At 37.1% G+C, this 16,752-nt stretch overlaps 1 protein-coding gene across 1 annotated transcript in view; it reads right to left on the bottom strand.

The window, feature by feature from the left end:
* The window catches only part of ST6GALNAC3 (ST6 N-acetylgalactosaminide alpha-2,6-sialyltransferase 3), a 215,756-nt gene that overhangs the window by 103,005 nt on the left and 95,999 nt on the right, over positions 1–16,752 (bottom strand). Inside the window, exon 2 of the mRNA XM_088169819.1 lies at positions 13,681–13,875. Within this exon, the coding sequence (XP_088025945.1) occupies positions 13,681–13,875 (195 nt within the window). The remainder of the gene's footprint in view (positions 1–13,680; positions 13,876–16,752) is intronic.

Here is a 16,752-nt window from a genome sequence, read left to right as displayed (position 1 = left end):
AAAAAAAAAAGAAAGGAATCTGAACTGATTTGAAGACCAGAAATTATAAAACATGTTTTGCTTTCCAAGGAAGCCCTCACAAGGAAACTGAGAGGGCTCGCATCATTTCAGATATTGATAAAATAGAGCTCTTCATTGTGTAAATTTGAGAAATCCTAGGGAATTCTCAAGAAAGGAAATACGTTGCCTTATTCATTCACAGGACAGGAGAAATAAAAATAAAATAATATCAGATAAAAGTCAAATTGAACTAAAGTTGTATTTGACCACAACTGGAAATGAGAAGCAAAATGTAATACATACATAGTAGATAGTGGAATAAAATTAAGCTTACAAATAAAATTGCTGCTTCTATAAAAATAAGAAATATGCGTATACTTAACACCCATCATGGGAAAAATTCCAGTGAAGTTACAATTAGATTTTGAGAGTAATTTCAGCAGCAACCTATTTCACTTCTACAACACTATAATGATTTCATCAGTAACAAATTCTCTAGGTAGTATCACACTGGAAAGTTTAAGGATGGCACCATTAAATAGCATCCATAATTGTTACAATCAACTACATATTACACAAAAGGGTGCATTTCCAGATGACTGTTAAATGTACCAATTTACTAGATTAGCATTTTGCTGAAAGGAACACTCTGAGCCTTCAAGAACCTATTACCTATGGACCAAAGCTCATGTCAAGTCCATTTTCTGCTGCAAAGACAAACTGGGCATCCTTTCACAATAGAATTTATAGTACAGCCAAAAAAATACTACTGATTGCCATGTACTGTTCTGTTATGGAGGGGCAAGACATGGGAGCTTTAAATGCCACTGAGCCCATGGGTAAGCTGATTTGCTCTTACAACTATTGCAGGGAGCTGTGACCTGTGCTTTGCAAAGGTAACAGGCTCTGGGCTGAGAACCTGACAAAAGAGGTACCTATTTAACAGGAAAGGAATCTTGCAGACACACACAGAGGTTCCACAAAGCATGAGAACCTGAGGTTTCACGTCAAGTGGTACTGGGAGCAAACCTAGCCATGCAATCTAGAAACACCCTTGCCCTCTCAAATCACCACAATCATTAAATAATATACACCACTGCTGTGTTAAGAACTTTTAAAAATCATGCTATCTCAAATACAAAACAGTAGAAGAACTCTTGGATATCCTTAGGTAGATAAATACTTCACTGCATCTAGAAATAACTAATGGTAGTATAGAGAGGTAGATACTCATATAGGTAAGGAGCAAAAAAGCTACATTCATGAATCCTCTAACAATTTAAAAATTCAAACACATTTTAAGATGTATTATGCAATAATATCTACTCACTTGCATCTAACATAGAAATGACTCTCAGTGATATGTAGTTGCTAAAATTATATTTATGTTTATAAAGATCTTGCCAGACAAACTAGATTTTTCAAAGAAAAATGACATGCTTAGTGAGTGAAGGGAAATTACTGGAGGCATTTTTCCATTTACTGAAGACGGATAAAAAGACAGATTTTCAGGAATTCAGAATACAGCTTCCTAGATAATTGAACAATTAATCTGAATGTACAAGAAATACAAATGTATATACAAATTAAGTATTCTGAACATAAAATGAACCTCCAATTTCTTAACACATCCATTCTGTTATTCCATTATGAAAACTGTTCCTCTAATGAACAAGGGCATCTAAAATGCAAGAATGCTACTGCAGGCTGAATGGGAAAAATTATGACCAAAATCCTATTTTCAAGAATAACTTACACCACTATAAGATTCCTGATATGAACTGAAACAAACTAAGAAGGAAAACCCCAGCAAACCACAAACCAAACAACCAACGAAAAAATCACTTTTAGTTCTACACCTTTTTTAATTGGCCTCATACAACATCAAATTTGTGATCTTTTCCTTGCCAAATCTGCCTTATTTTAACAAACAGTCTTCAGTGGAAAATAAATTATATTTGCAGAAAGAATGCACAAGCATGAGGAAAGTAACATGGTGGGCATCATCCTGAAAAACAATGAAATGAGTCATCACATGGAAAAAGATCCAAGACATGTTAGGAAAAATAAATCCATGGTAATTTGATATCTAGAAACAGAGGGACCATGTTATGTCATCTCCTCTCTTCCATTACAGCTGATCCCATACTGAGTCCTAGGAAACTGAACAGGAAGAAATGAGGAAAAAGTGGGCTCTTTCTATGGATGATTTAGGAAAAATAAGGAAGCATTTCACTTGATAACATGGTGATAAAGGTGAAACTACAAGTGTCCGCAGACACTGGAAGAAAAAAGAAAATAAGAACTAGAAACATCAAAAATCTTTTAAAAACCCCCAGGAAATAAAGAGATATAAATAGCTGTAATATTTGCTCTATCTCAATCTCAGAAATTACTCAAGTGGTACCACATGATCTTCTAAGGGATGTGGGTAAAAGCCCAAGGATTGCAGTTACAGCAACAGGCAGGTTAAAACCCGAGATAACATGGAATATGGGTCAGTCATGTACCAGCAGGATGATGAATGGCCAATTGGCTTCTTTCAGCTCTAGATTTTATTTTTTGTATTTGCAACTATTTAGCACACACTGAAAGCAGCAGAAAAAGATATGCATTATTCATGCTATTTGTGGCAGACATGCACTGTAGTTTCAGTGAACAGGACTGGAAGTAATACCAGAGGAAATAGAGACCTTAGAGGAAGACACTAATCTCAGAAAACTCAGAGCGTCACTGTAATTTTTTTTAAGGGTTCTGTTATGGTAATAGTTATGTTTGCAGAAAATTATTTCTGTGCCATTCAGATAAACAGCCTCACAGAGGGCCATTTCTTCCCCAGGAAATGAAGAGTGGATAACACCCAACTGAATGGGAGCAAGCCATTTAAGAGCAAGTGGAGGGAGCTGGTTCCTATGTTATTATCAACAGCCTATACATAACAAATGATCAAATGATTTAGATTTTACAGCAGAACTTACCTTGTGCTGCAGCCAGCAGAGGTGGCAACTAATTTTAAACAGGAAACAATATCACCCCTGTCTATTGCTTGAAAATTACTTCTCATCTACAATTATCTGTCAGTTTTGCCTTCTCATTTTCAGTTATCACCAGCCCCCATACCTACAAAAGTCCTTTCTCCTTGATGCTTATGCTCAGCTCCAAAATAATTTATTAGGAGTTACACATGCTTATCAAAGACAGACAGGATTCATGCAGAAATTAATGGCAGTCTATGGAAGTTGCTATATATCATTATATAATATATGCCAACACTGCTGTCACAGTACGTGGATTGCCTCATCCTTTGTCAATCAGAATGAAGCATTAGTGCACTGCAAAGATTATTTTTGTTGTTGCTCTGACAATAGAGTTCTTACTGTAATACAATAGTAATAAGGGATAATCAACCCAGGATAGTAGATCCAAAATCATTTTATGACAGTCAATATGACTATAAAATTTTAATTTTTGAACACAACCCCAAGTAAGTTGATCAAAAAATGTTCCTTGCTCTTTATAAACATGAATCCTTTACAAACATGACGATCCTGAAGCAGTGAAGAATACTTTGGTCCACATCAGCAGTGGAACAGAAATTGAGGCAAGCTCATCACAGTTCCAGCCTGTTCCTCTGCCCACTCCATTCTGAGTAAAAGACCAACACTAATCATCATTATTTGTCTTACAATAATGTCATCAGCTCCATCCATTGTCACTGATACCGATGGTGACAAAGCACATTCAACACCAAGGGCTAACTGGAGCAGAAATGAACATGACAGCTCCAGAGTGACCTCACTAGCATGGAGGATCCCAAAGGATGATCCCACTACCTTCAAGGCATCCTGTGGGACTCTTGGAAAGTCTGCCATGGAGACAATTAACGAAGAAGCATCATCTGCTATGTGTCTGAAAAAATTGCATTTTTCTGGGTTCTTACTGAAGAGCCAGTTCAGCTTTGGAAACTCTGAAAAGGGCAATACTCAGCCTTTGGGAAACACTGACATGGCTTCAAATAAACTTTTTTGGGGCTCACTCCATTTGAAAAATAAGTCATTCTATTTAGGACATGAGAAACAAACTTAAAAAGAACTCTCACCTCAGACACAATTTTGTCACAGGTTCTTCTGATTTGAAACTTTTTCCCAGATGCTCTTCCAAAGCCTGCTACCAGAGGACTGGATCAATGCATTCATCTTTAGGCCACATCTTGACTCCATCAGGAATCAAACCTTGTGCAGAATGCAGCAGTAGGAGGCTTAAGAACAGCCTCTTATCTCCTAAATCTCCAATCTATGCCTTCAAAGCATAAATAGTAATATATTTTGGGGGAAGAGGAAATCTGATGATCTAGTAAAAGAAATTTTTGGCAGTAAAGGGCAAGCCAAACTGGAGGGGAAGCTGAAGAAAAATCAGCAGTTTTGGACTGCATAGACTGGCTCTAAAAAAGAAGAGCTAATAGGAAATAGGATCGACATTACAAATCTTTTACATGTTAGGAATAAGATGACACAAGAAACTGTATTGTAAGCTGGAAAATGTTGATAAATCAATAAAATTAATTACACAAAAAACACCTGAGAACAAAACTGTCATTCATTGATCAATTCCATAAGACACTGTATGTCATCAAATACAGGGTTGTTGTTTTTACCTAAAGGCCAGACTTTATCCTTCACCTTGGTATTTAATTTCTGTTGTAGGATATTTGCCAGTGCTGATCTAAGCTTTCAATGTACTGCCCTGGAACTACATTGGAGTGAGTCCTGTGCATGCAGTCAGGCATTTCATTAGGAGTCTGAAGGCATCTGTGTAAAAGCTTAGAAATACAGTTTTTCAACTTGATGCACTCCAGAAATTATATTTTTCTATTTACAAATGTGAATCCTAGGTACCAGCACTGAAACAGGCAGAAAGAAGGGAGGGTGGTAGCATCACTGAATTAGAACCAGGGAAATCAACCCAAACCACCTTGCACTTTGGCTGGTGTAATACTAATATAAGACCCTTGAGTGCTCTTTTCAGTTTCTAACTGGAACAAAGCAGGTTCCATCCCCTGAAGAAATATTGATCTAAGACTGGTAGCATTTTCATAAATTTCAAATCCAAAACTCTGGATCCTAACTACAAGAAACTTTTAAAGACAAATTCAAGGAGTGGTACTTCAAAAAGTGAAGCTATTAGTTGCAGAAAAGAGGACTTGACTGGTATGAAAAGGTAAATGCATCCCTGGGGTTGGGGATTAAAAAGGAGGATGAACTCTTGTTATTAAGAGGACAATCCCAAAATCACTGTAGTAATTTCTCTGCACTCATCTGGGGATTTTCATTTAACACTGTATTTATTCATCTAATGGGCCAACTGCTTTTCTAAGTGACAGGAAACAGGAGATTACTTTAATCTCCGACTAGCTCAATATGGAAAATATATCAATTAGAGAGAAAGAAAAATAAAGATGGAAGAAATAAATATTGCAAGTAACAAAGAACTTCATTTTTCTCCCTCCCATCCCTCCCCAGACTGAATTGGTCTTCTTTTTAGGGTGCAGCTGCATGGACACCATTTGCAATGAACTTTCCAACATTGGTGGGAAATTTGGTGGGAAATCAAAATCAATTTGTTGGGAAATCATTGGTGGGAAATACAATTTATTGGTAAGAGGTATTTACAAAATTACTTGTGATGAGTACACAACATTTACAGCTACACCCACAGACAATGTAGCTCCTTGTAGCAGATACTGTAAGTCTATTAAGTAGAGCTCTAAGATGCACACACTGCCAGCATAGTAATGCCATTAATGGGCATGAGGTGCTTGATACAACATTCATACAGGTCTCTTACAGACCAAATAACACATATTTGGTATGGACTAATGTATTCAGCCAGATAAGAGCAACTAACCCAAGAAAAGCAATTATTGCTGGTACAATTTGCATCTGCTCCAAGAGGGTCTCCGAGCTCATTTCTCTCTATGCAGCACTTACAGCAGTCCACCTGTTCCATCCTGTTTTGAGAGCAGATAGCCCAGATTAACAGCTCAAATATGCATTTAAGGTTCACATTTTTTCCTAACAAAAAGCCTAAGGGGAAAGGCTCATGTGATAGAAACTTTCCACCCACTCAGAGAACAATAAAAAAGACAAAACTCTGTGCTCAATCCGCAGAGCCTCACAGCAGAACCTGAAGCTGCCAAACGCAGGCTGTGACAGATGGCCATGGGAGCAAACTTGGAAAGCAAAGGCTTTCAAGGAAGATGGCTGTGGCTTTAAAGCTAACTAGTAATTGGCATGGCTGTCAGAGTTAGGAGTCTGTCTCTTGAGTGAGTTCTAGCTGCTGTGTTTACACAAGCACCCACACACGCCTGTGCGTGGCTGGTGTGCAGGGAAATATTAATAGCTTTGGGTCAGCTCTGTGCTGTGCCTCTCTGCCAGAATAGCTGTGCTGGGCAGGAGCTCTTTGAGCTAAACTCACTGGCTGCCACAGCCAGCAGGAAGCCCTTGTGTAGGAACAATTATAAGAGCAAAATTCCATTTTTAGTGACTCTTTTTACTCTGTGGTGTATTTTATAGACCAGTACAAAGTGTACCTCAGCTACCATCAGTAAATCCAGAACTAGTGACACTGCTTCAACAGACACCTTGAATCTCTGTGAGAAATGGACTCCAAGTATAAACTCAGGAGGGTGACACTGGGCTTCTTTATCAAAAGGCATCCTCGTTTTTAAACAGCAGTAGTGGGAGAATATTCAGGTGGAAATGGTAGGGCACTGCTCTCCCAGCTGATGAACTGGAACACCAAGGAGACACCTTGCTTGCCACTAATGCAAAACAACCCATCCTTCATTTGGCAACTATTACTGACAAAAGCCGAAATCATGTCACAGTAACAAAAGTAAGTTCTCATCCAGAGTAAAATTAGTAAGTTCCTCCTTCCTCTCTTTGACAAGCCTCACTGTCATCTGCTCATTTCATCTTTCCTATTTTCCCCAGAGGTTTGGTCTCACTCAAGAAGACATGACACCAAACCTCTCTGCTTTTTTCTTTACCAGTCCAAAGAATACTCCATTCAATTTTCTAGTCCACTTGCCATTCAAACTCAAACAAAACATTGCTTCCAGAAATTTGGCTATCAAGCTAGCTAACTGCAAAAGTCAGCTTTTCTTCTGTTTTCCAGATGATCTCCAGTCAATTTTCTAGATGTTGTGTCTCTCATTTGGGGAGATGTTCACAATTTTCACATAGAGAACACAACTGGCATCTTCACAATAGAGAGACTAACATTAGCTACTATAACCCTACCCTTCAGCTGCAGTAAAAATAAAGCCTCAAGAACGTGGAAGAAATCTCTGAAAATTAGATATAACCAAGGTGGATGGCAAATCTTTGATACCAGTAACCTTCTGCAATATAACCTATAAGCTGCATTCAACAGATCAATCCAGCCCACGACTGCATCGTAGACATTTATTTCTACCAGCCCAGGTTCTTTAGGGATTGACTTTTGAAGGCACAGCTCACTGGCTGATAGTAATCTCTTCTCAAGCCCCTTAGTATTTTTTTTTTTTTTAAGCAGAGCTGCCACACAGGCAGCACTGCTTGACTCATCACACTGAGGCTCTGTGTGGAGCAGATTTAATTCCTCTGTATAGAATACTTGATATATTTATCCTGGCACTTGACTTTTTCCTCATGAGACACCATCAGAGTTGTGGCAGCTTTAAAAACCTAAGCTAATTCCATATATACAGAAGGAAAATGGCTGAGCTGGCAGGATTTGCTCCACTGAGAACACACATTATCTGTGCTCCCTTCTCTCCTGCAGGTTCATAACAGCCTGAGTGGTTTCAAGTGGACCTTGCAGCTTATTTGGATCATTCTCTCTTCTTCCAGGCCAAAAGAGGGTTGGAAAGAGGAAGAGGGCAGTGAGGAGTCTGGTGACGTCTTTGTGTTTAGTGAGATCTATGTCTATAATAGATGTGCTCCTGGAGTTGCTCATTTGGTGATTAAAGCCCTTGGCAGGAATTTTATTTACGAGTGTGTGCCTATGGCTCCCAGAGCCAGGAATGGGAGCTCTGGTACAGTCAGAAAACCCAACAGGGGCAGAGGGACAGGAACCATCAACCCACTACATGAATATCTCTCAGAAGTTTAACACAGAACATGATTGCCATTTAAAGTGTTATTTAACTAATCCTTGTGCAATACTTACAAAGAAAATTGCTCCTGAAAATTTATAAAATGGAAGCAGAAATATATCCAGGAGATACTGCATGACTGGGTTGTACTTTCATTATTATTATTATTATTAAATTATTTCTGAGGATGAAATAATGAGTGACTGTGCAACTCATAAAAAAATGTGTCTTAGAAGGGATATAAATGATAAATTACTATGAAACAAATGACCCTTTATTGCCAAAATATCCTGTAAATTCTTAAGTTGCAACATAGAACAAGATCCCAAAGGAAAAGACAGGATAGAAGTCATCCATGTATCATAAACTAAATACTAAAGTAACTTTCTGGTACAGGGAGTTTTGGCTGATGTAGCTTTTTAGCCTCTCTAGGATCCAGTTTTTTCCAAGAAGAGTATGAAACAAGTATCTCTGGAGTTAGCTGAACACACTGTTCAAGTTCACAGTCTGGTACCTTCCCTTCTGACATGAAACCCAAAGCTGTACTCCAACAGCACTCCAATCTCCTCCACTGACACTTCATAGTGTCATTTTCATCCATTACTAACAGGCAGAACAAATATTCCCAGGTTGGTTGCTAGCTTTCCATTTTTTATAATATTTCTTATTTCAGTCTTTTTGAAAAAATTTTTTTACTTCTCATATTAGGAGAGGAAATATAAACATTTTAAAAATACCATTCTTTGCTTTTTATGCAATTTTAATTTAGTTTTTCATGTTTTGTAAGAAGGTGGTGTCTCATGATTGCTGTGAGTCCATCTAATGATCTAATAACACGTTGACAACTATTTTGCTACTGTTGAGATTGTATGTGCCTTATCTTACAGCTAGAGACCACATCACAACCCATATTTCTGCATGTTATATTAGTTTTCCTCTGTATTTCAGGTGATTTTTAAGCGCACCTAATTTATTGTGTTTAAAGGAGAATAATAAAAAGGACAACACATAAGGTCTGTAGCCTCCTTAATATTCATATCTGGGGTATTTATATCTGGGGCATTTCATTTGTGGAAACCTCCACTCATTTCAGCCAAGTTCTACTACAGAACTTCTGGCAAAAAGGAAATAAAAAGGAACCAGATTTAGGCAGTCCAGTCACTGATGTTTGTAGCTGTGTGTGCCACAACTGGTGAGCAATTAATGCTTGTACCCAAGTCTGTTCAGGTTAGGGATGAAATGGTATGGGATAATATAATCCAAATGTATTTCTTCAATATCAATACAGTACTGATGAGTTTTTCAGCTATGACAGGATTTTTAAAAAGTCTTAAGTGCTACAATGCACATTCCTTTCATCTAGTGCTCATCACTGTAATGCAAGATTCTTCAATGCTCACGACACACAGGCTCTTTGCTCCCTCAGAATTCATTTAGAGGAAGCCATTAGATCTCACAGTTGCAGTTTAATGTAGGGATTTTAGGTCATCTCAGAACTTACCCTTTTCCAAGAACAGTTTTAATCTTTGTTCAGTACTTGAATATACTTTTATAATTATGCTTCAAGTGTTATTGCAGCTATATTTCAGATTTTACGTATGTAGGAAAATGCTATATTATTTTAATACTGACGGTAGAGTAAAAATCTATTCAATATTCACCTTTCAGGAAGCACAATCAAATATCCAAGAACACCATTAGACTTGCCTAGCATAAAGTTTCAAACTGCTAATGGATTTTAAATTGATGTCATAATGCTGCAATTTAAATACATGATGTTCATTAATTTTGCCAGAACTCTTTGTAGAGTAGGAGTGGTATGAAAGAAGGAGGAAGGTTATATTTTTTCTACCTGCTTCTTTTTATCTGCTTCCCCATTTTTGATATACAAGAAGAGTCATTACATCAGCTTGACATGGGTGGGGGTGAAGTTTATTCCAATAGGTTTCAATTGGGTAACCACTGTGGACTTGTATTAAATTAATACTTTCGATGAAAAAAATCACCAGGAATAGGAAAAAAACAACTAACACATGATAGGCATGACATTTCCTAAAGACAGATTTCATGGGACTGCTCACCAAAAACCCTCCACAAAGTGGAGGAAATAAGGGAAAGAAAGGTCATCTTGTTCATACACCTCCTTCTCACTGAAAGGTCAAAATTCATGTACTGAGTGAGACAGCAATATTGCAAAACAGACAGGCATAGTTTCCCACAAATCTCAAGGAGTCACCTCGGATATGGATATTGAAAGGGGAAAAGAAGATCACACCATGGAAGGCTACTACAAGATCCTTTCCTACTGAGGGGAGTGAGGGTGGGCTTTGGATGCAAATTTTCTAGGTGAAGAATCCTCTACTTTAGAAATATCTCCAAAGTAAAACTGAAATGTGTCTAGACATAATGGCCCAGTATATACAACACTTCACATCTATTTGTATTTCAAATCTAATATATTTACTGTACATAAAGACAGTTTTCCCAAAGCTGTTGCTATGGCTACAAATCAAGGAAACCATAGCAACAACCCTGTATTATGTACAGCCTTAATTGCAGATTAAGTTATGTCTCTCTTTGCATTTTCTATTAAATACCCCAACACAATCTAGCTTTAGTAATCTTAATTTTTTTTCAGACTCTTTACTAATAAAAATTCCACAATATTACAGTGTCAAGTCAAATACACAACAACATCCTTGAAAAAAGTCTTTACAGCCTTATTCTGATCATACCTAACAACAGCCACATCATTGTTTTTTACTTGGATAAACACTAATATTCATATCATCATATTTCCTGATCTTTTTTAATACAAATGATTGATCACTACCCCTTTAACCAAGTAATTGATTTTCCATCATCTCATAAGATTTTTCAAGTCTCATCCCACTCAGCCTTACCCCCAAAAAATCAGCTCCTCCTAAGTTTTATTGCTATAGAAAAGTTTGGGAGCTTGGGCCTTTTTTGGTTTGGTTTGGTTTTCCTTTTTCTTCAGAAAGTAAATATGTAAGAGAGAGACAGAAAAGGCAGAGAAGTTCATTCTAGATTTTCTAGCTTCCCTGTCACTTCAGATGAGTGATTGGGTTGGTGGCAAATTACCCTAATTCCTCTGGTTTGTTGACCTTGTACATTTAAGTACAAGGAGTTGCAACTAAGGAGTTGGCGTGCAGCCAGACCTTGGAGTGCAGCCTGAGAGGAACAAGTAAAGGAGAACAGAGAACAAATGTGAAGAAAAGAAGGATGTTAGAAGTGGCTGAGGAACAGGAGGGAGTGCTATCAGACAGCAGGAGACACCAGTGGGGAGATAGGATTCAAAGGACACTCCAGGAGAATTAAGAGCACATTCAGCAGGTGCAAAGATTCCCTCAATAAAAGAGAAGAAGCCAAAATTCACATCTTTAAAAGCCTTCTCTCCTATCTTCCCTCCATCACTTTATTTTCTGATAATTCATTGCAGAATTATTTCCTCATGCCATTTGGTCCTTGATGAGAAATCATCCCATTTTACAAAAAACTTGGCCACATATATTTGGGGCAATAGCTCATCTCACAGAGTAAACTTTTCTGCACATCTTACATACCACAGCAGCACAAAAAAACCCCTGGAAAATACCTTAATTTTATTAAATTAGCAGAAATGCAATGTATTTGATGGAATAGAGAAATGAATAATTCAGAATTTCTGGTTATATTCATAGAAATAGTATACGAACGCTTATTTGACAAAGCAAGATGTACCCTAAAAATTATAGTCTGAGAAAGCTATGGGTGTGAGTTAGGAACATGAGCTATGCAAAAACTTTTCACATGAGCATCACAACAAAAGTTCCCTCACACAGGGAACAATTAAGTCAAAAGTTAGTGCATTTACAATAAGCAAGCCATGTTCAGATTCTTCATTATAATTTTAATTGGCAAATATTAATGTAATCTGCAAATACAACAGGGAAAACAACTAAAATGACTAAGTTTAAGGAGTCCTTATGACCTAAGCTAAATTAAGACAAATGTCTTATGAATCAATATCGGTCACCAGTTTCAGGACATTCATTTCCATTTACTGTTAGAACTTCCAAGCGTGTTATCAAATTTAAGAATGAATTAAGGCCCGCACAAACCACTTCTAACCTCTGATGAAGGCAATGGTGAATAAAAATGGATTAGCATGCTCCTCTCCTCTCCAGTTATCAGCTCAGACTGATAGTGATCAAGTGACCGTGGCAGCTCTGCCTCATTCAGATTCCACGCCTGCCACTGTGGCAACAACCCATGGACATGCAGAACACGCTGCCCTCTCATTTCTAGAGGGATGAAGCCTTAACCCTTCTGAGCTCTACAGCACCTCCCATTCCTTTCACTGGGACTGCAATTCACATCTGAACAGTTCTCCTTTCAGATGCTTGTCCTTTTTCTGCTTCATAGATAATGTACTTTAGCCTCCAAAATAGTGCTGCATCTTATGGGAACAATGATTAAAAGCTATATATGTTTAAAAGAAGCTGCCTCCTAAAAACCACCTCTCTCTCATTCTGATTTTCATATTTAGCCCACTAAAGCAAGGATAATAACTAACTAGTTCAATACACTTATGGGACTAAATATAATGAAGTGATAAAGTATTTTCATTCTCTGTAAATGTTATGTGAATGTATTTCACTCATTAATAACTGTAATTTTATAGAAAAAGATAACTAGCAGTTAGTGAAAGTCTGATAGTATTTCTCATGACTGACAGTGCTATAACTGATCACAAACTATAGAAAGAGTTCATTTTTTATGCTACCTTATTTTAAAAGTTTCCATTTTACAAATATTACAAAGAGGGCGGGGAAGTCTGAAGAAAATGCACCACCACCACCAAAACCCAACAGTGGCTGTAGAAATTTTGACAACTAAGACACTTTAAAGCAGGAGTCCCTGTAAAACCTAATTTCATAAGACAAGTATTTTTTATCAGACAGCAAGTATTTTGCAAAGCAGATACATATTAGTGAGTTTTAAAGTACAGAATGCAAATACATACCTAGCTTTGAAATAGCTATCAAGTATTAATGCAACACCTCCAGAAAAATCCAGTAAACCTCCCGCTTTATACAGTTACTGGACTCACATTTGCTCATTTCACAAATCTCTCCCTTCTCCTCTTTCATGCCCATACAAACAAGCTCTTTGGGAAGCCCAGGCAAAATGAAAGATTTTTAGGACCTTTTTACAACAAACAAGAAAATTTCCTTTTGCATTAGAGGGATTGAAGGATGGAAATTAATTTGAAATATTTTCTTGTTTGAATAAATAAGTTTTCACTCAGTTGACGGTGTTTTTGAGGCCAGTTCACTGCCCTCTCCATTGCAGACATGACAGAAATTTTAAATATTTCAAAGGTCGTTTAAGTGGTAGCAGACTTCTAAAATAGCCATTTTGCTCAGAAACACCATTGTTCAGTTTTTACACTGGGCAGATTGTTAAAAAGCATTAGATGGGATCAGAGAAAATGAAATCTACTGGTCCATTTTGCCAGGCTGTTAAAAATCAGGTCTTACCTCCTGTGTTTTCACATTTATATATCCATAATGAGTTTTCAGAGGCTGCCTTTGGCCATTAGAAAATGGGATCCACTTGACTCTGGTTTGTCCAAAGCAGTTAAGGATCAAAGGGAAAGTTACTTCATTTGTGAGACGAACAATGATCAGACAGAGGAATGCTGCAATGAAACTTACAGCAACAATGGACTTTCTCTGTAATGAAAAGAAGAAAGGAAATAAATTATTAAAATTGAGAATCAGTTTTAATAAAAAAATACATACCTTCAATTGAAGGATGAAGGAAAAACACTTGAGAAAGCTTTATGTGAAATTATTCCTCTGGTAGTCACCTTGCTGCAAGAGCACAAGGAGACAGGTGACTGGGTTGTTTTATTTCAATAAATTTGCATTTCAGAGGTTTGCAGAGTTTCTTTTAGAACTGGTTGCAAAGGAGTCAGTTTCACTCAGAAAAAAACCCCCAAGCCTTTTAAGGTTCAAAAAACTACTTTAAATTTTATTTGCATTAGGAATAAAGATTTTATGTAAACATCCACACCAAAGTCTTCACTCAAAATCATCAGTTTTCTGGGGATGACAATACACAAAAGGAAAACACCATCTGCAGTGACAATACACAAAGTTTGCTTGGAAGACTACCATCACTAGAGATTATTCCATGCAACAAAATTCATGCTCTAACTTTAAATACTTTAAAATAAATTGTTGGTGAAGTCAACACCACATTCTGCTTTATTCCAGGTTCATGAATTTACAAAGTAAGGCATTATTATTTTGGACAAGATGACCCTCATTGTTACTAATTCAACCAGTCTGAAGCCTGTGTCTAAGTAGTCCTTCCCTTCTGCCTCTACACCATTCAGTCAGTTGGACTGGAGAATGTAATCATAGATAACAATTTTTTCTCTGGGTAACTCCTCAGTCTGTAGGTGAAAAATTTGTAAGGAAGTAGGATGTTTTTCTTATTTTTAGCTATTTTTAAAAATACTGCAATCAATTACTTCTAGACAAATTACTTGAGGACAAACATGTCAGTTGGCATGTGTAAAGATTCTAGATATGCTACTCTATCAAAAAGATTATTTTCACATTTTCCCTGAGGGAATGAAACAATTATCATTTACAGGTGTTTTTACTGTACTTTAATTACATTCTAGGTTTACCTAATTTGCCACAGTTTAATTAGTCTACTGAAGGTAATTCTATGATTCCAAACAGTAACATCTACAGAAAATACAGGGGGAAAATATCATTTGCCTAAGGGCGTGTACATAAGTGTATAATTACACTTAATGCTGGATGACAGAATGTGATCACCTCAATTCCCATCTACAAATACCATCAACAAACCAGCGCAGAACACATTTAACAACACTTATTTTACACAATGGCAATAAGATCACACGTGATGCCATGGTAAAGGCAAACTATCATTGCAACCTGATAAGATAAATCTGTTCTTTGCACAACAGCAAGAATCACAACGAGCCCACAGCAAATTGGAAGGGATGTTATGATATTCCCACAAACAAGAGTTAACAAAATAATCCATTGCAGGGGTCAATTGCATGGCTCTGTGTTCTGATGTACTGGGAGGTTACAATTTAGAAGATAAAAGCAATGAGAGACTGGGCTGAAAAACTTGGGTGAAAGAGGTCACTGCGAGGAGAAAAGGAAGAGGAGGATGAAGAAGTATTGTGGCAGCGTGATTCAGTGAGGAACCTCAGTCAGCTAATGGCTGTGCAATGTAAAATTAAACCCAGCAAATCTTCAGAGGGCAGCGCAGCAGCCACAACCCAATCTCAGCTTTCAGAATTCATGGAAGCCACTGCACTTTTCATCATCTGCATTATAACAGATTTACATTAAATTGCAATAAAATGGCTGGGGAGCACTTCTGTGTCACTTCTCTTTGTAGCAGATGGAGTCAGAAACATTTAGCTATATATCAGAGCCTTGTAAGTGCTAAGAGCAGCCAAGATGTGCAGTGGTAGTGATAATCATAAAGCAATGAGAGGGAGCATGGATTAGTCATATTATTTATTGCAAATCAGAATTAAAGTATTGCAAACATTTAAAGGGGAATCTAGATCTCGTTCCACTACATGAGCATGTTTCAATCAAAACACTGACAGCAGGAAGCAAGATTGCTTGTATGATGCTACTACCTGATTTCCACATATCCTGTCTTCTTGGTTTATTGAATATCACTTTTTATTTCCTTTATTTTGTGCAGATCTATTCTGAACCTGAAAACAGTGCAATCAGCTTTATGTGCTTCTCACAGGGAGCTTTTCTGAACAGCCCTTGTCCTGAGAAGAATTCAGATTGTGTAGCTGAATTTCTTGGCATTCACTAGGTAGTCACCTGATTTTTATATTTCTTTTCTTTAAATGCACTGTATAACCAGAGGAAAGAAAAGTTGTGACCTTTTGTGGCTTTTTAATGTAGGAAAATATTGTTTGAAAAGGAAAACAGCAAAGATTTTTCTCTGTGCTTAGCCAGAAAGAATCTGCACTAACAAAAACATTCAAATGAGAGAAAGGAATTTTTACAACAGAACAGAATTAAGGCACCTGTTGAAACTGGTTTTGGGAAAAAAATCTAGCCATATGCAAACACAATGATTATGTACCAACTTGTATGAAAGATGTTTGTATTAAGTATTCAGTTCTCCTGCAATTTTTGTTGAAGGCATGAGATCCAACAATAGGCATTCTCTGTGGGAAAGATTGCTACAAATTGGCATTTCAGTGGCTCTATAAATTTCACTGTAAAAATACTGAAAAACACCAAAGCACATAGTTTGCATAATTTTAGCCTTCTTAAAGCACCAAGTAAAGAAGTCTACTCGGTGGCCATAAGAATTCTACAGGGCACTTCTAAAAGTTCGTTGGTTCCCTTAAGTTCCTATATTCTTCACCTGCTATTAAAAAAACAAACAAAACAACAACAAAACAACCAACTCTAGGTGCTATTTGTCATTAACTGCTTCTTGTAAAATCTCCTTTACTGCAGATACATGGATTTTGTTATTGGTCCTCTGATAAAACTTAAAATTTAGCATTTGAG

The sequence above is a fragment of the Sturnus vulgaris genome, chromosome 9, assembly GCF_052056855.1.
Source record: "Sturnus vulgaris isolate bStuVul1 chromosome 9, bStuVul1.hap1, whole genome shotgun sequence".
Taxonomy (NCBI): Eukaryota; Metazoa; Chordata; class Aves; order Passeriformes; family Sturnidae; genus Sturnus; species Sturnus vulgaris.
The sequence above is the reverse complement of the archived record's forward strand: the minus strand, read 5'-3'. Positions and strand labels throughout refer to the sequence as shown.